The sequence below is a fragment of the Pleurodeles waltl genome, chromosome 6, assembly GCF_031143425.1.
Source record: "Pleurodeles waltl isolate 20211129_DDA chromosome 6, aPleWal1.hap1.20221129, whole genome shotgun sequence".
In the NCBI taxonomy this organism is placed as follows: domain Eukaryota; kingdom Metazoa; phylum Chordata; class Amphibia; order Caudata; family Salamandridae; genus Pleurodeles; species Pleurodeles waltl.
The window spans coordinates 58,701,070-58,727,136 of record NC_090445.1 but is presented as its reverse complement, the minus strand read 5'-3'; the positions used below and the strand labels follow the sequence as shown (position 1 = coordinate 58,727,136).

Genomic DNA, 26,067 nt, shown 5'->3' with positions numbered 1-26,067 from the left:
GTGGGCCTCATATGTGGGGGGACTGGATATGGTTGGCACCTTCTGTCCGGTGACATTGGGTATAGGTCCTGTTGGGGTGTAAATGCATTGTTATTGTGTGTGCCATCTTGCGCAATGGTTTTTTTTCCTTCTACTGTGCTTGTATTATCACCTTGGCCCTTGTGTGAGTGGTGATTGTGTGCCCTGGCTGAGTCTCTCCCTTGGATGTTCAGTGGTGATGGGTGTCCATGCAGGTCTGTGATGGGTGTCCATGCATTGGTGTTGCATGCAGGGCTTGGTATTGGGATGGGTGGGTTGTGATGGTGGGGTATATGTGAGGTGGTGGAGTGATGGGGTGAGGGAAGGGGTAGGAGGTTGTGATGGCATGCAGGTAGTGTGTGGGATATAGTAGTAAAGCTTTGACTTACTAGAGTCCAGTCCTCCTGCTACTCCTGCGAGGCCCTTAGGATGCATTATCACCAAGATTTGTTCCTCCCATGTTGTTAGTTGTGGGGGAGGAGGTGGGGGTCCACCGCTAGTCCTCTGTACGGCTACCTGGTGTCTGGATACCACAGAACATACCTTCCCCCATACGTCGTTCCACCTCTTCCTGATGTCATCCCCTGCTCTTGGATGCTGTCCGGCTGCATTGTCCCTGTCGACAATTCTCCGCCATAGCTTCATCTTCCTTGCAATGGATGTCTGCTGCACCTGTGATCTCAATAGCTGTGGCTCTACCCGGATTATTTCCTCCACCATGACCCTGAGCTCCTCCTCAGAAAACCTGGGGTGTCTTTGAGGTGCCCTGATGTGGTGTGAGTGATGTGTAAAGTGATGTGTGATGTGATGTGTGGGGTGATGGGTTGGGATGTGTTCTTTGAGGTGCGTGGATGGTGTATGAGTGATGGTGTTGTGTGCCTCTGGATGCTGGTGTTGTCTTTGCCTTTCTCTCTCTCTGCTTCTTCCAAAACCATAGTTGTAAGGGGTTGTGGTTAATGTGGTTGTGTGTCTTATAGTGGTGTGAGCGTGTGGGTGTGGTGTGTGTATGTGTGTCAGGTGTGTGCATTTTGACTTGTCCAATGTGGTGGTGTCTTGTAAGTGTGTGTGTATTTTTAGCGCAGCGGTGTGTACCACCAATGGTTTACTGTGGTTGAAAGATCGCCATGTTGATTCGTGGGTCGTGATATAGTGTCGGCATATTCCTGTTGGTGTAACGGTGTTGGTTTTGCTATCGCCAGTTTATCACTGACCTTTGGTGTGGCGGACTTGTGTGGGTGTCTGTATAGTGGAGGATTTCTAACTGGTTGTCATAATACCCATAGCGGATTTACGCCGCGGACACAGTATATTGCCGGCCGTCGGCACAGCGGTCTGCGGGATTTACCTCCAGGGTTGTAATGAGGGCCTATATCTCATTTTGATATAGTATATACAGAGCCAGCTTCCTACAGGGGTCCAGTACAACGGGTAGTGGTACACCTGAGCCCTCGAAAGTCCTAGTGCCATCAAACTTGGCACAGTTGTAGGCCTTGTCCACATGGGCCATTGTACAGACTTTAGCTGGGCTGCTGGGCCTGGGTCATCGAATATGATGTCTTGGTCAGAGGATGCCCTCTACATACTGTATTTAGGGGCATTAGGGGGAGCACCTGGTAGTGGCCAATGGGCTACCTACCTTAGGGTGGCTACACCCAGTAAGTGACCACTTCCTGTGGGAAGGGGACATCTCCCTGAACCTGTTTGGTTATTTTTGCTACAATCCATGATGAAGGAACATGAAATGGAGTGGTCACCTCGCCTGCCACACATGAGGAGTGGTACAGGCTGAGGATGGCCACTGCTCCTATTATTGCTAAGTTTCCTCCCAGTTGGTGGGGTAAAAACCATTGGGCTGCCATCTGCTGCTAGCAGCAGAGGCAAGGGTTAGATTTCAAAGGCGGCAAAGGCTTGGAATCTGAATGCTTGTGCAGCATGCCTGCCTGGGGGAGGAGGTGTGACACCTCCGCCCAGGAAAGGCTTTTTTCTTCTAGTTCCGGTGAGCAGTGGCTTTCACCTCAGGAGTCCAGAATCATGTCTGGATGTGGCTGGATGGTTAATAGCAGTCAGTAACCTTGCCAGGGCTGTTAAGTTTTGCAGGGGGCACCTGTAAAATTCTTTCTGGGTGCATTTTATAATAAATCCAACAATGACATCAGTGTGGGTTCATTATTCTGAGTGGTTTGATACCAAATATCCCATGGTTCAGATAGGCCATCATGTAGCTGGGAAACTCATACTGATCATTGTCCTGTGCATGCAATTGCTATTGCTTCCCTGAACACCTACTATGTCAAAGAAATAGCAAAGACAAAATACTGGCATATTTGCTTTTACATGTTGTATGTCGAGACGGTCCACTCACCTGAAAAGCAGGATGTTTGCAGGGGAGATGGTTTGACCCCCGACCACCTGGAACACCTCTCAGCACTTCCCGGTGGACACAGAAACCTTGGCAGGTGTCCCAAAAGGAAAGGGAGAGTGGAAGAGAAAGAGACAAAACACTGCCACGTCTTGCCGGTTCAGCCAGGCACCCTGTATCTTCGGGGGCAGGTTGTTGTTGACAGAGTGATTGTAGAGTTAGTGCACTCAACTTCCTTGAATCTGAATCTCTCTTCCTGATATGGGTACGGGAGTGGCAGAAGAACACCGGGATTCTCCAGCACTTTTCTTGGATATTAATAGCTGTTTGCACAATTACTAACACTGCATTACCAAAAACCCAAACTGAGTACCATAACAATAAGTACTGTGACACCAGGGCTAGCTTTCACTGTTGCAAACTACAATTAGAACTGTGGTTGCACTTGTCATGCAGAAGAAAGACAAACAAGGTCATTAATTATATCACATAGAACTTTCCTGCATGCATAGGGTTAAACTAAAAGGAACAAAAACAATTCAAGAAATACAAATGTCCACTCTGGGTTTAAACAGTTAGGGTGGCACAGTTTGGTTTGGTTTCACTGTGTGTGTGAAAAACCCTTCAAAAGCAAATTCCTCAAACCTGAAACTCAGGCATGAATGACACAATTTAAATCCAAGAGTTATGCTATGTCTAGAAATGACAGTAATTTGGCACATTTTATGGGGGTTGTTAAGGCTACTGTAGGTTACATGTTATAGGGATATGCAGCAAGGTGGATCAGCCATGATAGCATAGTGAACAGCTGAATGATGCTGTGCTGTATGATGTACACAAAGTGACATCCTAGGTATGTGTCCGTAACAGCAGCATGTAGCTATGAAGAAAAACAATAAACAGTAAGAGCTCCGCCCTCACACTTCAAGATCCCAGTTACAACAAAGACATTCCAAGAACCTTAAAGGAAAAAAGAAATATACTAAATAAAATAACAACATGTAGATTGTACCTGCCTGGCAAACGGGGATGGCCAGAAGACACATTAGGTACCGGCTGCTAGGGTCATGTCTCCTGGAGCATACAGACAGGTAATATTGGACCTGGTGTCCTCGGTGTAAGAGAAGTAAAAGGTGTTTTTAACCATAACACTGAGATAAGTAGGCAGCCTCAGTAAAACATATATACCTGTGCTCAAGGTGGCCCACTACGCATATTTTAGTCCAATCCATGCAATGTATAACGTGTACAATCAATGGTATCTGCAAACATATAGGTTGTTGCAGAGACAACCCTTTCAGTGACTCGTGTTGGTGATATCTGTTCTAAGTTTCTCTTGATGGCGTTTGGGGAGATGTTTGAGGACGTCCTTTGCTGCCTTTGGCGTGGGAAAACATTTTGAGGCCCCCACAATGCTCAATATGTAGTTGGGTGGGATAATCCAGGGTATAGGGAACCTCTTCTTGATGAATTTTCATTTTGATTGGGAGAAATCCTTTCTTAGCTGCCTGTAACGCTGATATATTATTGGGTTAAAAGGGCACATTATTTCCATGATGGTTGATGTCTCTTTTTTTGCGTGACAGGTGAAGCACAGTGTTGCGGTCCCAATGATTTAACAATCTAGCAATTATAGGTTGAGGAGGAGCTACCGGTATCAGCCTCTATACCAGGGATCCTTGCGCCCACTCCACTACTGGTGGATTCAAGAATTGGTCTGTACCAAAAATATCTTTCATTCGATTTTCAGCATACAGTTCTACCTTGCCTGTATTTGTCAATGCCAGGATTCCTGTTATTTGTAAATTGTTATGGCGGAGCAAACCTCCAGGTCTTCATTCTATGCCTGGATTACGGTTAACACTTTATCCATGTTTAGACACTTCTCAAGCATTGAGTGACCATTTTCTTCTGTTGTGCTGTTCCACTGCTGTGATCTGCTCTGTTTGTTTGCCAAGTTTGGTGGTCAGGCTGTCCATGTGCCTGTTCAGGGTATTAATTTGCCCATCAATTGATTGTAGACTCAAGTAGGGGGTTTTGGTTGTTTGACAGGTTTCAAACGTGAAGCACAGTTTTGTCTTTTCTCTGCTTTCCCCTTTTAGAGTCCCAGTAACTACATGGTGTTCACTTGCCAACTATAGGTAGGGCCCATTGATTGTTATTATAGCACTGATAGGCCCAGCCTTCCTAACAGTTTTTTAGTGTCACCATATAACACAGTATATTTCGCTGTGGTTGAGTGGTACTAGATATTGTGCCAATGTAAAGGCAGAGGTAGTGCTATAGCACACTGCTTTCTACTAGTACTGTAGGCTGAGTTGTCAGCATCTTCACAGTCTTGCAAGTGTTGTTCTGCCAGGAGACAAGTGCAGAACGATGCTTATGTTTATGAGGCATAGCCCTCCTTCAGAGTCAGCATAATGGTTGTGTGTGGCATGAGTGATGTATCAGTGTACTGACACAAATCTTGTGGTGATCTTGAGTTATTGTTTGAAAAGACCCCACCTATTGAATGAGAAATTTGTGGCATCAGATGGCGGTCTTTTCTGCGAGGGCAGGGTCATCCAAAGGTGAAGAGGATCCAGCTAGTGCCAAAGAAGGCTAGTCTATCATTATGTTGGTCACTTGCTCCTGTTATTGGTCAGTTGATAGTAAGGCCCAGGCTCACGGCTGCCACCACTTTCATAAGGAATGGATCTGGGAGTCCACAGTGAAAGTGTGTTGCTCCAATGGGTGAGCACAGACCAGTACTTGAAAACACAAGGTGTAGCACATTTCTAAGGCTAACACCAGGGGTGTGCAGCAGTAGATCACTTTAACAGCATTGTGGCACCTTAATAAGTCATAAATTGTGTAGCAATGTTGAAAGTCGCTTGCCAAGGGCTCTCAAAAGTAATTTAGTACATGTGGCAGAGAAGGCAGTTTGTATAGCAATGGCAGCAGTATTAACAGGGAGAGAGTTCCTAATTGGAGCTGGTAGCGAGCGATATGCTGGATTGGCATTCATTTTCACCTGCCCGGGTCAGCTGCTAGGTAAGCCCAGTCCGGGGTTGGGCAGCACATGTATCAGAGAGAGGACCAGCATGCCGCGTCAGTCTGCATTCCCACTTAGCAACTTAGGATCAGTTTTTGGTGCATGAGTAGTAGTCTGCAAATACAGCTAGGCATACGACTTTGGTTCAGGCCCTTCAGCTGCTGAATGCTGTGCTGCTGTCCCCCGCTGCTTCTCAGGTGTATTCAACAAGTAGCAGCGGTCACCTTCACAAGACAGGGGATAGCTCCCAAGTCGTCTGTCAGGCATCAATGTGTGCTCGCCGCCTCAGCGCTGCCTCAGTGCCACCGCATCTGGGCAGTCTCAAATAGAGGGCCTGACACAGCGATGCTGCACTGGAGCCGCGGTGGAGACGCAGCCAAGTGTCCGCTTTCTCTGGCCCCGCACAAGCCCCGTCTCAAACAATTGTGCGAGGTGGGCCGCAAACATAGGATTCTACTACTCAGGTTCACAATTCTACTCCGCCACCGAGCGTGGCTGCCCAGCCCAGAATTGTCACTATTTTGTGTGTGTACCTTGCACAAGCAGCCAAGCATTTACAGTCTTAATCAGGTTCACTCGCTGTGCTTGCTGATTAATTGCTCCAGTTGATTCATTACAAGTCGGAGCGCCAAAGTAGAAGATAGTGGGCGGATTGTGGCTCGCATCCAGAGGAGCTGCATTACAGTATGGCCATCTTGGTCAGGCTCTCTAGCTCACCCCTGGCATTGTATTTTGAAGTGTTAGACCTATAGGCCTTAGGATGGTCTTTCCACTTCACCCCTCTTATTATTGCTGCTTTAATTTTTGCTTGCTTTAGGACTCTGCACATTTTGCCATGGCTAACCACAGCTAAAGTGCTTCTGCTCTATTCTTAAACATAGTAGAATTTAAGTAGACCTAGTTGCCATGCTTAATTTACATGTAAGTCAGTAGTAAAGCAGCACTACGTGTGTATAAGGCTTGTAAATTAAATAGTGGGCCAGCAGCACTGATTGTGCCATTCATGTGAATAGCCCCTTAAACATTCCTCAGGTCTTCATTTGCAGCCTGTATGTGCAGTTCTGAAGTGCAATTTTGACCTTCCAAAATAATCCTTTTGCCAGGTCTAAACCTCCCTTTTTAATACATATATGTCATCCCCAGTGTAGGTCCTTTCCAGCCAGTATTTAAAAAATGTGGACATGTACTTTAAGGTTTAACATGCCCTGGTAGTGAAAACAACTCTTAAATTCATGTTTCACTACTGCAACGCCTACCTCTGCCACAGGATAACATTGGAGTTGTCTTATTACATTTAACAAGATGTAAGTTTCAAATGTGTACAGGTCACACACAACATGGAGACTCTTCCTGAATAGAATCCAAACAATATAACGTCCTTCTACCAACACACCCTACACAGTGTAGCATGCTACTTGTTAGACCTGCCATGCTTAGGATTCTCTTCCCCCAAACATTTTGCCTCTCCTCCTACATTTTTCTGAACTTGTTTTTGCTGGCCTTAGGACTCTGAGCACTTTACCACTAATAACCAGTGCTAAAGTGGTTGTGCTCACTCCCCTAAAACATGGTTAAATTCACTTATACCTAATTGTCATTTTTTAATTTAGTTATAAGTTCCTTGTAGATTGATACACCATATGCCCAGGGCCTATAAATTAAAGGATACCAATGGGCCTGCAGCACATATTCTACCTCCAATTAAGTAGAACCTTAAAACATGACCTAGGCCTGCTACTGTAGCCTGAATACAGTTTTAAATTGCCTTGTTGACTTGGCATTACAGCCTCCTTGCCAAGCCTTATACTGTCCTTTTATTACATATAAATCACCCCTAAGGTAGGCCCTAGGTAGCCATAGGGAAGGGTGTGATGTAATTAAAAGCTGACATGTCAAGTTTACAAGGGTATGGCAAAGCTTGTTTTTAGATATATAGGCAAAGCAACCCTAAGATAGACAGAGTTCAGATCCTCTTTAATCAATTAGCTGAAAACAGTGGAGCACATCTAGTGAAGTCAATACATCTCAATGATGTAAGACAGGAGACACAAGCAAAGAATCATTGTGATCCTTTGCTCTTAGCATGATATTAATCAAAAGAAGAGAACATTTGTATTGTGTTCCTCCAGCTTTCGTAACCCACTCTTTAATTTCAGTAGTTGTTTTGGAAACTGTTAATGTCTTTCTTGGCAATATTCCATAGTCAGAGCATATAAGAATAGAAGGGATTCAACATTTGAGAGCTTTAGGCAAAAAGCTATTAAGGTTCCTGATTATGATTCCCAAAAAATGTTTCCAAGCTTGAACTGGGTTAGATGAGCTACTGTTTACAGTGATAACAAAATAGCAGATGAAGAGATCATAAAGCTTCCAATGGCTCTATATTAATAGAAAGACCATCACACTCACCTTTTTCTTTCTGGAGGTTGTCTATGAACACAAAAACAAATATTATGAGATCATTAGAATTTGATCCATCTATTATTGCTCAATTTTTTAAGTTACCTCAAGCTTTAATTAAATCACCTATCAGAGAACATATAGAGTTAAGAATAATTTAATCTTGTTTTGAGGATGTGCATTTTATTTCTATTTTGCCTACCGGTGATACTAAACAGATGAAGGACATCTCTAAAAGGGTAGTATTAGCTCTCTCTGGGGATTTTCTAAATATTTGTGTTACTTGTTTTAAAAAAAAACAACTTCAGAAATGTGATATTTATAAGATACTTCTGCTCATGTAAGGCCTGATTTAGAACTCGATGGACAGGTTACTTTATCACAACGGTGACGGATATCCTATTCGCCGAAGAGTAAATCCCATTTTATTTTATGAGATTTAGATTTCGGGGGACAGGATAGCTGTCACCGTTGTGACGGACTAACCAGTCCGCAGAGTTCTAAATCAGGCCCATAGTCATAGATAGGTTATGTGTTTCAACCTGACCTACAACATTAATTTTCCTTTTCTAAAATCTCTCAGTGATTGGCATGGTATGTTGAAGTATACGACCCAAAGCTGCCTTGTACTATAATGGTTTGGGGGTCTGCAAAATATTAATAAATACAATGCAGAGTTATAAAAAGGTTTTAAAGATATGTAACAAAGAATGTGTTCACAGTTTTTAAACCTCACACCTATTTTAAACATTATACAATTATTTCCAAAATCTTTATTTTGATATGTCTACTCTTACAGGTTATAGGTTTTAAATTTCAAAATGGGCATTTCTAAGGGTTGAGTCGAAGAATGTAATTTGAGTGAAGTCCCTTCGATATGTCTCTGCGTTTTTGTTTCTGTGACAGTGGGCATTTCCTTGCTCACTGGATAGGGGAATTCTGTTTTGTATAACAAGGACATGGTCTAACTAACAGTCCCTCAATAGAGCAAAATATTCTACACAACATCAACATAAGCAAATTATACAAGACAGTCAGTAACAATCATCAGACTCTTTATTTAACAGAAGCCCTCTTTATGGTTGTTCTCACCCTTCTTGCAATGCAGTTTAGCATACCTTTTTCCTTCTGGAGAGTGTCTGAAATAAGGACAACAAATGTGTTACTCGTGCACATTTTATACTCCATGACACGTTTATTTGAGTGCAATTTTTCTGAATTCAAGATATTCACAAAAATCATGAGTATAATGCTAAGAATGTTAAGTTTGAAAACATCCCAACACAATGAGCATTTGACAGGACAGGCAGAATTGAACAGAACAGGATGTGCATTTGGAATATTACAAGACCTACAACTGTGTGCCCATCTCAGAAGCTGCGTAAAAACACTGTATCTGTGTGTAAACACAGCTTACACAATTTGCATTCATAAAATTAAACATTAGAACAAATGTTTCAAATTTTTTATGTGTTAAGTAAAAATCTGGCAGCTATATCAAGATTATCATATGGAGCAAAGGACGGTCTGGGTAGCCACTATGTCTAGTATTATCAGTTATTGTGATATTTGTATGTCCTTAGGGATGGAACCTTACCTGTTTTTTATAATAAATTCTATAGAAAGTTTTTATTTAAGTTGTCTAAAGCTGAGTACAGTGCACTTTATTGTTGCTCCTTACCCCTGCAAGGCACTTTTTGCGTACATTCCTGTATTGTCATAAATTGTTTTGAGACAATCGTACGACAGGCGTATATTAGAACTTGAAAGTTAGCCATGACTTTTCAACAGAGATTAGAAACACCCGAAGTTTGCTATGCACTTCTACATTTTATTAGAAGTCCAAATATAAGGAAGCAAACTGAATTAACTTCACTTTCTTTATAACACTGAATTTAGTACAGTTCATGAAAACTGATGACGTTTTTTTAAATTTAATAATTTTCTTGTACTATATCGTGGCTTGTTTGAGACTTAGGCCCTCATTATGACCCTGGTGGTGAGTGATAAAGTGGCGATAATACCACCAACAGGCTGGCAGTTATTACTGCCAAATTATGACCATGGCGGTGATAACTCCCATAGACGGCCAATGTACCACACCAACCGCCAGGGCGGAAACAACAGTCATCACGGCGGTAGCTGCCAACAGCCAGATGCAAGACAAAGTACTGCCCACCATATTAAGACACTGCAAACCGCCACCTTTACCGGGGCGGTACCAACTCCAACAAAAGCCTGGCGGATACAGAGCTCAGAAGTGAAAGGACTCACCATGGGAGACACAGGGAAGAACCACACTGCCATGGAACCCGAACTGATCCTTTTCCCGATGATCTTCTACGTTATGCTCCACCTGGAACACCAACGCTGACGAAGACGATGACGTGATTACAGCAGCATAGTAATGAAGGGAGGGTGGGAGGAAAACGAGAGTGACACACACACGCACAACATACACCATTCACACACACACCACACACAAACCAGCTGCACATGAAAAACAGTGGCACACAGCATAATAAAACACAGACCAGATTGCTGGAGTACTGACAATGTACTAGCATAGCAAAACCCACCACACGAACCAAAAATATTTACAGATGTACATAAAGGGCCAATGCCCAGTCCAAAGTCATAAGGGCACACAAGGCCACAGGGCAAAGTCCAAGGCCCAACCTGTATCCTTAAACATCTGGAGAGAACACTGCAGTGGCATCATTTTGCAAGTGGGAAGGCACCTGAGGTGGATGGGGGGCACCTCAGCCGAATACGTGAACTTCTACACTGGTTCTGGAGGAGGCTCCATGCCCATTGCTCTGTCCTGGGGAGTGTAAGGCCACAGTCTCTGAAGTGGGTGACTTTCCCATTAGTTCTGGGGGGGGCGTCATGCCCATTGCTCTGTCCTGGGGAGTGCAAGGCCACAGTCTCTGAAGTGGGTGACTTCCAAACTGGTTCTGGAGGGGGCTCCATGCCCATTGCTCTGCCCTGGGGAGGGCAGGGCCACAGTCTCTGAAGTGGGTGACTTCCCCACTGGTTCTGGAAGGGGCTCCATGCCCATTTGTCAGTGCTGGGGAGTACAAGGCCACAGTCTCTGAAGTGGGTCACTTTCTCACTGGTTCTGAAGGGGGCTCCATGCCCATTGCTCTGTCCTGGGGAGTGCAAGGCCACAGTCTCTGAAGTGGGTGACTTTCCCACTGGCTCTGGAGGGGGCTCCATGCCCATTTGACAGTGTTGGGGAGTGCAAGGCCACAGTCTCTGAAGTGGGTGACTTCCCCACTGGTTCTGGAGGGAGCTCCATGCCCATTGCTCTGTCCTGGGGAGGGCAAGGCCACAGTCTCTGAAGTGGGTGACTTCCCCACTGTTTCTGGAGGGGGCTCCATGCCCATTTCTCTTTGTTGGGGAGTGCAAGTCCACAGTCCCTGAAGTGGGTGACTTTCCCACTGGTTCTGGAGGGGGCTCCATGCCCATTTGTCAGTGCTAGGGAGTGCAAGGCCACAGTCTCTGAAGTGGGTGACTTCCTCAGTGGTTCTGGAGGGGGCTCCATGCACATTGCTCTGTCCTGGGAGGGCAAGGGCACAGTCTCTGACGTGGGTGACTTCCCCACTGGTTCTGGAGGGGGCTCCATGCCCATTTCTGTTTGTTGGGGAGTGCAAGGCCACTTTCTCTAAAGTGGGTGACTTCCCCACTGGTTCTGGAGGGGGTTCCATGCCCATTGCTCTGTCCTGGGGAAGGCAAGGCCACAGTCTCTGGGTTGGGTGACTTTTCCACTGGTTCTGGATGGGACAACTCGCACAGCAGCCCTTGGAGTGTGACCTACAAGGCGTCTGCTGGTGGTGACAGTTGAACTGTGGTGTTGAATGGTGGAGCCTCCTGGTCAGCCTTTGCACTCTCTGACGGCTGCACTGTGGTGGTGGATGGTGAAGCCTCCTGGCCAGCCTCTGCACTCTCTGTCAGCTGCACTGTGGTGGTGGATGGTGGAGTCTCCTGGCCAACCCCTGCACTCTCTGATGGCTGCCCTTCCTCAGCTGGCGGTGGGGGCCCCATGACAGCTGGTGGTGGTGGAGGTGTCAGCCTGACAGCCTCCGCTCGCGTAGAGTGCATCGTCTCCTCCTGTACATGGGGCGTGGATCCCTTTCCCATCCTGGCAGGGGTGGATGGGCTCTTACCCTCTCTGCCTGGTGGTGCAGGCTCTTTCCCCTTATTCACAGGTGGTGCAGGCCCCTTCCCCTTCTTTCCATGTGGTGCAGGCTCCTTCCCCTTCTTTTTAGGTGGTGCAGGCTCCTTCCCCTTCTTCACAGGTGGTGGAGGCTCCTTCCCATTCTTCACAGGTGGTGCAGGCCCCTTCCTCTTCTTCCCTGGTGGTGCTGGCTCCTTCTGCATTGGAGGTGTGGAATCCTTACCACCATGAGTAGGTGGTGCTACCACTGTCCCCGTGGACTGATTGGCTGAGGTGCTGGGCTGTGTCCTTTGTACACTGCCCATACGGGCAGGACGTGGGTGAGGGGTAGGGAAGAGGTTAAATTGGGAAAGGAAACTTTTTTTTGGGACGGTGGGGTGGGAGGAGGGAGGAGTAGTGGGAGTGGAGGGTGAGGGGGTGGTTGTTGGAGGTGTATGTCTGCTGGACTTGGGTGCAGGTGCATGGGCAGTATGCTGATGTGAGGTGTATGGCTGTTGGGTGTGTGAATGCTTGCGTTTGTGTCCTTTAGGAGTGGGGGACAGACAGGGTGGGAGAGGACAGAGGGGACACTTGCATTGCAGTTGTGTAGGTGTCTGCCAGTGAGGTTGTGTTCTGCTTGGTGTGGTGATGCTGGTAGTGATGATGATGTAGTGCATGCAGGTGTTAGTATGGACGTGACTGGGAGGGAGGTGGTGGAGGAGGAGGAGGGGTTGACAGTGGAGGCAGTGGATGTTGTCGTGTCTGCAACTGTATGGTGTTTGCATGAGTGCTTGTGTGATGACGTGTGGTGCTTGTGTTTGACTGTGCCACTCTTGGGTGTTGTCTTGTGTTCATGCTCATCTGTATGTGTGCCTGGGATGGGTTGGGTTTGAGGAGAATGGGACTGGGAAGTGGTAGTTGGAGGGGGGACAGTAGAAACAGGGACAATGGCTGCCATCAGAGAGGAGGCCAAAGCCTGAATCGATCTCTGTTGGGCAGCCAATCCACCCTGAATGCCCTCCGGGAATGCATTGCATTGCTGCATCTGGGATGCCAGCCCCTGGATGGCATTCACAATGGTTGATTGCCCTGCAGAGATGGATCTCAGGAGGTCAATAGCCTCCTCACTCAGGATAGCAGGGCTGACTGGGGCAGGGCCTCAGGTGCCAGAGGCGAAGGAGATGCCCACCCTCCTGGGTGAGCGGGCACGGGCAACTCGCCGAGGTGCTACTGGGAGGGCGGTGCTGGTACGGGGTGGCTGCTGTACCTGCAGCTGGGGTGGTCACAGAGGTGTTCGCCACCACAAGGGAGCTGCCATCAGAGGAGGTATCTCAGTCTGTGTTGTCTCCTCCCTCTCCGCCGTGGTGCTCCCCTCGCCCTCCATCCCATTGGTTCCCTTGGCGTTGGTGGACTCTGCTTCCAGGGTCCCTCTGTCGCCAGTGCCCCTGCTCCTCTGCCAGATGATGCTAATGTACACAAAGACAGGATGACAAAACAAGAGGGGGGGAGACAAAGGATAGACTTGGTCAATGACTACACCAACACTACTATTGGCATGCACATCACCGTCACAAACAGGGAACAGGCCTAAGAACAATGCATTGAACTACCAAGGCAAGATGAGGAGCACACACCACCAGCTGCAGCACACCTAGACACACGATGCCCTGCCTGAAAGGGACTACTAACAAGCTAGGTTAACTGTATTTGTCATGCAACCATTACCCTAGAGATGACCCCTGCTGAAATGCCTGGTCTGGCCTTAGGGGCACCCACTAACACACAGCCACCACCCACCAGCCAAAATATGTAATAAAACCCACTGTACTCACCCCCTTGTGGCTGCTGTGATTCCCTCAAGTGACCATCTAGCTCAGCGTAGGCCACTGCCAGTATGGGGGCCATCAGGGGGCTCAGGGTCCGATGGGCACCCCTTCCTCATTGAAAGGCCATCCCCAGCTGAGCCTCCGCAGTCTTCCGTGCCCAGTGGCTCAGGTGCTCCCACCATTTCTGACAGTGGGTGCTCCACCTGCCATAGACCCCCAGGGTCTGCACATCCTTGGCGATGGCACACCATAATCCCTTCTCTTGATCGGCGCTGACCTGAAGAGGTAATACATAAAGGAGAACTCTATTAAACTAACAGTCCAGCCTGTCACACAAATGACCTACCATACCCGTTTCCATCACCATTGCCACACACATAGCCCAGCGCACAACATGTACACCACCAACAGACAATCCTCCCTCACACAATGCTTGCACACACATCACCATGCATCCTTGACACATGCATCGTGCCCAAAGTGTACCCACGTGTTGGTCTGGTGGGCGATACAGCTGTCCGTATTGGGGTAGGACCCCATCAACCAGTCACTCCAACTCCTCGGAAGTGAAGGCTGGGGCCCTTTCCCAGGTCACACAGGCCATGGTAGGTTTCAGACACAGGTCACAGCAGCACACGCAGTGTAGGTATTTTCCTGTTGCTCATCAGGAAACAAGTGAGGATTGAGTTAGAAACTGGCGGTCACATCTGCAGTGGTGTACACCATCACCGCCAGCGAACATCCCCGTTGGCCACTGTACTCCATAGAGCCCAATTTGATCCAATGAGGAATTGAACGGCAGTGCAAGACCGCCTACCGCCACGATGTGCAGCGTCGGCGGAATTACCTTACTTCCACCTGTCCCTCCATACAGGACAGGCTGTCGCCATTTCAGGGAGGAGGAACAGGCCTATCAACAGTTACTGCGTCACAGGTTAAATAGGCACATACCTCGCCATTAACACTGCCCCTACACATAGGTGCACCAAATGGACTGATGTTGTGGTTTAGTTGTTCAAATTGTGACAGCCTACTCACTCTTGTGTCCCTTAGATACCTACTGCTGTGGAAGAATATGAGGTGGAGACAAAACCCCTTGTACAGACCCCTGGTGGACTTAGCTACACTGGAGGACAGGCACATTATCCTCACCTATAGACTAGACAGGGCCACAATCATAGAGTTATGTGTACAGTTGGAGCCAGGCCTGATCCTGGCAACTGGTTCTTTCCAAGTGACAGTGGGCTTGGCAGCAGGAATGTCACAGCCAATGTTCTCACTCGTGCTGGCAAGAGTCTTGTCTGTCATGGTGCAGCTACATTTCTTTCCCCCAGGTGGAAGATTTGGCCACTGTGAAGGCCGGATTGTATGCAATGGAACATTTCCCCAATATTATTGGGGCGATTGACGGCACACATATTGCGTTTGTCCTACCTGCCAGAATGAACAGGTGTTCAGGAATCATAAGAGTTTCCACTACACGAATGTGCAGATGGTGTGCCTGGCAGACCAGTAAATCCCCCATGTGAATGGTAAGTATCCTGAGTCGATGCATGATGCCTTTGTCCTGAGGAATAGCAGCATCCCAAATGTGATGGGCCAACTACAGAGGCACAGGGTGTGGCTTAAAGGTGAGCCTTGGTCACCACCCAGTGTATGCTAATTTTATGCCTCTGATGTTAACCTCATAGGATAGTATGTGGCTAAATGTTGTCCCTCAATACCTGCAGGTGACTCAGGCTACCCAAACTTATTGTGGCTGCTGACCCCTGTGAGGAATGCCAGGACAAGGGCTGAAGAACACTATAATGAGGCACATGGGCAAACCAGCAGGATCATTGAGAGAACCTTCAGCCTCCTGAAGACCAGGTTTAGATGCCTCCATCTGACAGGCCTCCATCACTGTGCTACTCACCAGAGAAGGTCTGTCAGATGGTTGTGGAATGCTGCATGTTGCACAACCTAGCCCTCAGATGCCATGTACCTTTTCTGGAGGAGGAGGAGACTGGAGATGCCCCTGTGGCTTGGGTAGACCCCGATGAGAGTGAGGATGAAGAGGCTGAAGATGAGGATGTGGACAACAGAACATCAGTAATCTGTCAGTACTTCCAATGACACACAGGTGAGACAGTGCAGATTACCACTTCAATGACTAATGGTGTCTTCTGTGTGGCTGTGGCATGATGGCATTACAACCAACATTTTACCTCTACTTACAGTCACCTATGGATTCTCATTTTACAGATGCTAGTACAATGACATCTGTGTATTGATGTGCTGACTACAGGCAGCTACATGTCATTATTTCTATGCTCTTACACAGTACGTCATTTGCAAAGGATATAACATTTTACATTAATACACTGTTTCAACACATGACATACAAGTATTTGAGTTGTGTTCAAGGGTGTTTATTGCAGTGATAAGAAATTGAGTGGAAAGTGCAATGGAATGGGGTGATGATGGAGGAAAGTCCAGGGTATTGTTCCAGTCTGTTTGTAGCACAGGTGCAGTGTCCAAGTGTCCATAGGAAGGTTAGCAAAGGCAGTTCAATGTGGACAAGGTGACAGTGTGGGACACATGGGGGGCAATCAAGAGAGTCTAATTTCCTGCTGGTGGTCTTGGCAAGTGTATCTGGCTTATGTCTGGGTCGCAGGGAACATTTGTGGGGTGGTTCACCTTCTGCAGGGGGAGGGATGCTGGTGGCCTGTGGGTCCTGTGGCAGGGCTTCCTGGCCACTAGTGGCAGGGGAAGTGGAGGGCTGTTCAGTTGACTGGCTAGTGGTAGGGGCTCACTGATGTGCTGTTGCCTCCCTCATGATGATGGCCATGTCTGCCAGCACCCATGCTATGGAGATCAGGGTGGTGATGATGGCCTGCAAGTCCTCCCTGATCCCCTGATATTGTCCCTCCTGCAGCCGCCTGTTCGCCTGCACGTTGCAAGGATATGGCCCATCGTGTCCTGGGAATGTTGGTAGGCTCCCAGGATCTCGGAGAGTGCCTCCTAGAGAGTTGGTTCCCTGGTCCTGTTCTCCCCCTGGCACACAGCAGTCCTCCCAGCTTCCCTGTTGGCCTGTGCCCCTGTCCCCTGAACGGTGTGCCCACTGCCACTGACCCCAGGTCCCTGATTGTCTTGGGGGTGAAGTGTGGCGTGGGTTCCCTGTACAGGTGAGCACACTGCTGATTGATGTGTCCTGGGGACAGAGGTGTGCGTATGCTGGGTGGATGCTATGCTGTTGGATCCTGATGGGGGAGGCTCTGTGGTGGACTGTGATTGTGCTTGGGTGACCGGCTGCCCAGTGGTCCCTGATGGGCCAGGTAGGTCATCCAGATCATGAAGTCCAGAGTTACTGTGATCACTGGGGGCATCTTCTGTTGGGGGACTGGATAGTGGTGGCACCTCCTCTCCAATGACATTGGCTGGGGTACCTGTGGGATGTAAATGATGTAAGATGTTTCATGTGTATGACATTTTGTACATCCGTGCCTTCCACTCCATCGTTGGTGTTGTCCTGTCACGTTTTGCTTGTGTATGGTGATGTATTGTGGGAATGTTAGTTTCCCAATGCTATGCATGCTTTAGTGATGGGTGTCCATGCAGGGCTGGGAGGGGTGTCCATGCATTGGTATGGCATGCAGGCCTTGGACCTCTGGTGATAAGTAGTAAATATTGACTCACCAGTGTCCAGTCCTCCGGCTGTGAGCTGTGGGGGAGGAGGTGGGAGGTCCACCGCCGGTCTTCTGTATGGCGAGCTGGTGCCTTGCTGCAATAGAACCTACCTTCCCCCGTAGGTTGTTCCACCTCTTCCTGATGCCGTCCCTTGTTCTTGGGTGCTGTCCCACAGCGTTCACCCTGTCTACGATTCTCCACCATAGCTCCATCTTCCGGGCAATAGCGATCTGCTGTACCTGTGCTCCAAACAGCTGTGGCACTACCCTGACAATTTCCTCCACCATTACCCTTAACTCCTTCTCAGTGAAACGGGGGTGCCTTCGTGGGACATGGGTGTTGTTTGGAGTGTGTTGAGTAATGTGGGGTGCGTGAGGGATGTATGGGTGTAAGTGGTGTGTGTGTGTAGTTGTCACAGTGGTCTTGGTGTCAATCTGGTGCCAATAATTTATATTCGTAAAGGGTTGTGGGTAATGTGCGTGTGTGTTTTATAGTGGTGTGGGTGTATGGGTGTGGTGTGTGTGTATGTGTTTTTAGTATTCGTCAATGTAGCATTGTTTTGTATTTGGATGTCCATTTTGAGCGCATCAGTGTGTACCGCCAATAGTTTACCACCGTTTAATGTCCGCAGTGGTGATTCGTGGGTCATAATGTGATGGGCGTTGTTTTGCTGGTGTAACGGTATGGGTGTTGGGACTGCCACTTTATCACTGACTGTGGATTTGTGTATGTGGCTATATTCTGTCAGATTGGCGCCGTCTAACGCCATTTTGAAGCGCCGTGCGGCGTCAAATTTATACTTTGACGTACGGCGGCGCAACCAACAGGTGGGAGTCATTATTTCGTGACGCACACAGCGGCGTTCCGTCGTAAAGGAAACCAACGTAAAGGCGACGCACATCACTGTGGGTCGATTTACGACAGCGCAATCCGTAAAGCGCTGTTTTTTTTCACGCTATTGCGTTAAATGTTTGCGCAAAAACTGCCCTTCAGCAGAGGAGAGCCAAAATGGATTCCAGATGCCACTACAGACCCCAGGAGGATGACAGCAGACCAGGAACCAGCCAGGAGGATCCATACAGGAACCAGGACATTTTCAGAAAAAAAAGAAAGTGTCGCTTCAGTGAAGAGGAGCAGGAAATCCTGGTGAAAGAGGTGACGGAACACCAGCACCAACTTTTCATCTCCTCTAAATTGCCACTCAGTAGGAGAGAGGCCATATGGAAACAAATAGTGGACAAGATCAACAGTGTGGCTGAAGAACGCCGCACAGTCACTGAGTGTAAGAAACGCTGGCATGACTGCAAACGTAGGACAAAAGAGAAAATGGCCAGGAACAGGAAGGCAGCAATGCAGACTGGAGGGGGGAGTCCAGCACAACAGGAGGCCCTGGACCACATGGAGGAGATGGTCGCAGCCGTCATCCCGGAGGAGATCGTCACAGGGATTCAAGGACAGGACAGCGCAGACTACCACGACACAACGCACATGCAGGGTAAGTCGCATGGGGAATTCAATTGCAATAATGTTGACTGTAACAAGCGGGGAAATACCTACTACACAATGCATGTAAGTCTGCACATATATGAACTGGCATGGGTAAAGGGGCACAGCAGGGGGGCATGCCCAGCACAGACTGAAGCTGGGGCACTACAAAATACAGCAACAACAACAGTCCCATGGGGACATCCTGTAATGACAACAATAGAGCCAAGGGAAAGCAGCGACAGGTGGGAAGGCAACTACCTCAAACTCACATCCAGGCACTTGTTTTGTAAAATCTATCCCACATCAACTAGGTCCCTATCAGTAATCCAGTAGCCAAAACAACAACTGCAATGTAACTGCCACAACAGCTTACAATAACACCTCTCATCTCTGTGCAGCTACAGTACCAAATGGCAGGAACCTCCCCATGGAATATACATACCCAAATTAGGGGGTGAGGATGACATCCGCAACAATTCATAGAAATAAGACAAAGGCACCAGTACACTCAAATGCCGAATGTCCATACCTGGCACATACATAAGCCAAAGTAAACAGCAATAGGAGCCACACAGCACTAACGACACACACATGCTGCATACGTCAGGGTCCCTCACGTGCCTGGCTAACAAGGCTACATCACTAATGTCATACTGCTCAGACAACACCTGAGGAGGGGACACAGGCAACTGGTCACTGAAACACACCTGCAAAGTCTGACAACCAAATAGGACCTACATACGATAAACAGGCCAATCCAATTAAACACACATGACCCAACATCATCTTCAAACATCAACAATGTTTACATCCATACCACATCCTAACATTAACATGCATAGGTAATGCCACGTAACATGTACAGTTCATGCAATGTGAATAAAAAGTGTATGGGGCAGGTCCTGAGAGGCAAGTGTGCTGGCAGGGCAGTCACAACACCCACAGTCAGTCAAAGTGTATTGTGGCAAGTGTAACGTATACATTGCGCATTAGCCTCAGGCTGTAGGCCTTTGTGCACCTTACCCTGAATGTACTTTTACTCATTTGCTCACATCTAAGAGCCTCAGAGCACTTTGCACTAAATGCTTCTCATTGGCCTTCCTATCAGTTAATATAGCAAATAGCCAGTCCTAGGGTGTTGTTAATTAGTCAACTCACACTGTTTTGCCTACTTCTGCACTGGAGTTTGCCAGAACATATTCACTCTGTGCCCCAGTCAAGGATACAGTCTGGTACATTGCTGATAGATGTGGTAGGGGTTAAGATTTGGCATTCCTGCGTAGGGAAACTTTGTCATCACGATGACATATGACTTATAAAATCACTTCCTTGTCCCAAGACACGCAAGAGGGAGTTTCCAAACAGAGAAACACAGCTAGATGCTGCCTGCCTTGCTGCTGATGCACAACCAGATCACAGGCCATTCCTCTGATATGAGGGATGATGTCTCCCCAGTGATTCCGACAGGCAAGCTCCAAACGTAACATGCTGTGCTATACATAGAACAAGCAGAGGGAGAGTAGAAACTGTTAGGCACCATGATAGCTGTGTACTAATGTATTACTCTCCTGCGGACTATTTCAATTCTAACAGTGTGTATTGTTTGGGTTATTGTGGCTCACACCTAAATATCAACAAGTCAGTTGTACAATGAAACCTCATATTAAACAAATACTGTCTTTGTCATTTGTGTATGGGAACAAACCAGAAAAGAGACAATTGTGTAGGATCTGAGTGACCACGACTTCCCTGAAAAGTTTCAAATATTTCATGCGCTCGAATGTCTAAACATTCCTTTGCTGTGAGAGACCAGAGGCACTGCTAGTTAGTCTGAGCAAAAATAAATATCAGGGTGACAGAGTTATTTACAAGTGGGTCAGACTTAGTCCCCCACACCATTAGCTATCCTGCTGCCTAGAAAGCCAGCAATCACATGTAGGATAATGAGAGCCCACCCAACAAAATGTCCCTCCATAACAATAGTAAAACACCGAGGGAGGAGTAGGACAAAAACACGCCTATTCCTAAATAATTACAAAGCAACACCTAGAGGCGATCAGGCAGACATGTCTGATAGCACCATATCATACATGTGACACACAGGTGGGCCATAGGCCTACAACAATGCCCTATGACGGACAGCAGATACCAAGACAAACACAGAGCACAAAGTTAAGGCATCCAAAGGCTTGTATCTTAGTGCAAAATTGTCACAACACAGACACACTAATTGTACCCTGTTTCATTGCAGAGGAACACGGATCTCCTGCTGATATGCCTGTCCCTGAGTTCCCTGAAGACATGATGACGAGGCCATAAACATCCCACAGGAGACCATTCAAATGGTCCTTGAAAGCCTCCAAACCCCACCTTCAGTCACAAGGAGGAGCACAGAAGAAGCAGCCACCACAGGAGAACCACCAGCCACCCCAATTGTAAGACCTGCCAGCTCCAACACAGCTGAGGACTCTGACGACACTGGCACCAGCTTCGAAAGAACCGTCGTTGGGGTACGGCGGGAGCTGGCCAAGGAGGTGCGGGTGGGGATGCAAACTATGGCAGCCAGCCTTGAGGGGGTGCGTTCGTGCATGATGTCTACTGCTGATCAGGCAGCTGCTATGCAAGCCCAAACATCGCTCTTGCAGGAACTTTTAAAAACACAGAAGGAAATCTGCACAGCTGTCATCCAGTTGACACAACAACTACAACAGCAAGCCAGTCAACGTGTGCACGAATGCAACATAGAACCCCTCAGGGCTGACCTGGCTGCCTACCATCGTGATGTGGCTGCCATTCTGAAAAACCAGCAGGCCCTCCTTGCTGCAGTACTGCCCTTCATAACTCCACAGGGAGCAGCCCCCGGGATGTCTGCCTCCATGTCTTCTAACACTGAGGTGTGTGTTGCCCCTTCACAACCAACAACAACAAGGACACACCAGGCAACACACACATCAGAAGAAGAAGACATGGAACAGATAACATTCACACGAAAGAGTACCCGGAAGCCCTAGTCCCTGCACCATGGCCTACTCTGACCAAGGTCCTACGTTTTGTCAAAGGCCAGTCTCACTACAACTACACTCAATGACTGTTTGGCAATCCACTGTATGACTTGTCCCCATTGCCAGTGAATGTCTCTCTCCTACTATTTGCCAATTCCTGTCCCTCTGCACTGTCTGTGACATCACCCCAGCATGTCATGAGCATCATCCACACCCCTTCTGTAGGATCACCATGTAAGAATGCACCAGAACGGACTCAGCAAATATGGTGAATGGACAATTTGCACTACACCACCTATAAATAAATAGCACTTGCACACCTATTGTGTCTCTGTGTCATTTCACACTTCAACTGTGCAGTACCTAACTCCAAAGTGGCTGTGTGGCAACCATGTCGATTCTCTATACTACTGTCCTGATTTCATGTATACTGAAACATCTGTGCAGTGGCCAGGATTGCATCATAGCCTTACCATACTGAGTAAAATCAATGAACTAAGCACACACAATCATGCTGTGTTGGACAGAATGATGCACCATCTATCGGTATTCCATAGAACAAATGGTGGCTGAGAAATGTAGGCACCATGCAATACTTAAATAAGAATTAATGCTGCATAATGTAAGGAATCATGAACAAATTACACTGCATCAATCACCCTTACGGAGTATGCGTCCATGAAGGAAAGTCATGCTGAATCAGTACACACATGATGTAGGTCAGCAATGAAAGCAACAATACAAGAGTGTGAACAACTCCTCATCTACAAAGATCTCCCTGAACTTCACACTGCTGTCCGACCTATCAATTTACCCACATTAACAAGTCTGGAAGCACTCTTTGTGAAGTAGGATACATACCAAAACAAAACCTTGGAGATCAATGCACACTACCAATGGTGGGTCGCCCAAATGGTGGATACTTAACAAGTTAGCACACGGGTAGCTGGGATGTTAAACCTCCATTTCCTGGGGATGGTGAGCATAGGACACAAATGTCATACTAAAACATTCTGCTACACTGATGTCAAGGCCATGATAAAGTAGCACATAGCGCATCATGTAAAGGGTTAACTATATATTTATTTCAATCGAGTAATACAAGAGGCAACTAAGGGAAAGGTAAACCTACACTAATCTAACCTGACTACTAATAACCCACAACTGTCCCTAACTAACCTAAGCTAAACTTACTCTACACATGTAACAAAACGATCTAAACATCAACCCCCCACCCACCATTATGAGACAGGACACATGCAGGACAACACTAACTAACCTACACATATACTATACTATCCTAAACAAACATATATTTTTTTGTAATTTTCTGATTTTTTTTAAATTTTTTATTTTTTTTGTATTTTATTTTTTAAACATGAATCCCAACATTGCCCCCCACCCACCCACCCACACAAAAAAGTAAGATAGAAAGAATGAGGACCCCCCACCCTCTTCCCTAACACTAACTAAGCTAATTACCTATACTTATCCTAATACTAATCCCCAAAACCCAACTAACAGTAGAAAATAGGAAAGAGGTGAGAGGGGAGGGGTAAAAGTTCAAGAGGGCAAACGTGCTACAGGTTTGCCCTCCGTAGTGTGCGCCTGATGGAGCGGACCCTCTTTTTGATGTAACTCATGTCCTCACTCAGGTTGTCCACCTTTTTAACTAACTTGTCCAATTTTCTGGTCAATGCCAGGAAGGCAGCTGGGTCCACAGGAGGGTCTGTGCTGGTTTGCGTGCCGGCGGAGGTAGATGTTGTGGCAGGAGTTGGCTGGCCACGGGACAGTCCTGCTACCACCACACAGCTGGGTCCAGGTCTGGAGGAAGATGCAGGGTCCATTGCTGCAGACGTTGCTGGGTCCACTTGGGCAGACCTGCTGGATGTGCTGTTGGTGGTTGTTGGTGGCAATGTCGGGGGAGCCTGTGGTGTGGCCCACCACGCCCCGGAGGCCCGATCAGAATGGTACTTGCGGCCCATCCTCCGATACCCACACTGCACCTGCAGGATGTGCCTGTATCTCATGGCACAGTGCTCAAAATGGTTGCGATCTGCGGCACTCATGTTTGCAGCTGTGAAGAGAAAAGGCAAATATTTACCTTTGGATTTGCATTGGGTGGAATAGCACAATGTGTTATTTGTACATTACTGAAATGTATTCTTTGCAGCAATTGTCACAACATAGTTCACGGAAGGGCTCAGAGGAAGTACATGTGAAGCATGCATACATAAGGGCATATCACACCTAGCATATCCATGTCTCTACATGATGGATGACATCACCCTAAACTACTCATCCAAATCATACCGAAGGCATTTGACATCATGGCAGCACCTCTTCCGCATACTGACTTCACTACATATGTCACTCTATGTGATAACAATCACACTCCTCACTCAATGCCATTTGGAATTAGTTGTGTGCTAAGATTGAACCCATGGGCCATAACCAAATGTCTACACTAGGGGCCAGATGTAGGAAGTTGGAAAATGCGACTAGCAATTTGCAATGCAGAACGGTGTCTCTGACACCGTCTGCGAGTCGCTATGGGGTCGCTAAGACCCACCTCATTAACATCATGGATGTGGGTTCCAAGTTGCGCCACCTTAGCGACTATGGGCACTCACGGGGATGGAGGCCTGCTGGGAATAGCAGACCTCCATGGCCGTGACTGCTTTTAAATAAAGCAGGTTATTTTTCCCCAAGTGTAGGCCGTTTACCACTTAGAAATAAATTACAACAACTTCAATCTTGGATAATTTCACGTCAGTTTGTGGTCCCTTGGACCACTGGCTGTTTTGTACAGGATTATTTAGGTCCACTCACAAAGGTGAAGGGTTACAATGGGGACCCCTTCCAGTTAGCAAGTGGGTTACCATCCACTTCAAGTGGATGATAACTGCGACTCACTTTGCAACCACGTACTCGGTTGCAAATGGAATTGCATACCACTGTGAGTTGCAAATAGGTCTGGAAAACCCCTTCATATTTTGGATTGGGAAAAGCATTTTGCAAATATGTTCATAATCACCAAATACATTTCGGAATAGGAAACAGACGTTTGCAACTCACAAACAGAAATTTATGACATTTGCAACTTGTAAACAGTTTGCAACATCTGGCCCTAGGTACTAACTCAAGTCACAAAAGGTGTCAAGTACGTGTAACATACTGGTTGCTACAGTCCTAGGTACCCTGTTTCACATTAACATCCCAGTCTTTGAGGGTGGTGTGGGAAGAACAACCAACAATCCCATGTTCAATGCACACCCAGGAGTGTATAGAAAGTTCAACAAGTATGTTCCTTCACACACAACACCTATGAATGGCTAGCAACACGTTGGAGTCAGCCAAACATTGTCACATCCAAGGTCCACACATGTCAAAATTATATGACTTAGGCCAACATGACATACTATCAGTGAGGCATGTTTTACAACACACAAAGAGGAGGTAGAACACCCATTCTCATGATTCGACAGAACACCTAGGCCATTGCACTCAAGTCACACACACTTCTAGTTCACCTTGTGGAAGTACATGCCCCCGGAAGATCCAACCTACAGTGTACACAGTCCATCCTCAACTAGGAAGAAGCACTTGTCCTCAAAGCCATGTGCCTAAGCTATATGGGAGACTGTCAGTCTGATATGCAGACTCAGTTCATGCCAAGTCTCCGACCAAGTCTTACATTGACCAGTGTATTCCAAATGAGTCATCCCATTCCCCATTGCGGCCCAACTGGAATGACCTACAGCCCCTCAATCTGAGAGATGGCTAGGTATTGCTTTACAGAAACAGAAGTCCTATTTGATATCACACTAAAACAACAATGCCAAGGAACGGCCAGCGCATCAAATCATGAATTCTCTTGACCACACAGTAGTCCATCATGCTTCATTACCAAACAATGAAAATAGCACTCAGGCGACACTCACTGTAGGTATCGGGGTCCTCAAAATGTGCCACCTCTCCCACAGTGTACGGGGCTGGTCCACCTGTAAAGCATGAAAGGAAGAATATACTCAGACTGGGTGAACTGACAAATAATTTCAGTTACAATGACACTGTGTGAATATGACATGGTAATGATACACTTTCCCACA

The 26,067-nt window shown here is 47.2% G+C and overlaps 1 protein-coding gene across 1 annotated transcript in view; it reads right to left on the bottom strand.

Annotated features, from left to right (window-relative positions):
• Nucleotides 1-26,067, bottom strand: part of LOC138299193 (butyrophilin subfamily 3 member A1-like) — a 798,776-nt gene that overhangs the window by 583,707 nt on the left and 189,002 nt on the right. Inside the window, exons 5-6 of the mRNA XM_069237291.1 lie at nt 8,930-8,950; nt 7,821-7,841 (exon numbers count right to left, since the gene is read on the bottom strand). Coding sequence (XP_069093392.1) covers nt 7,821-7,841; nt 8,930-8,950 — 42 coding nt within the window. The remainder of the gene's footprint in view (nt 1-7,820; nt 7,842-8,929; nt 8,951-26,067) is intronic.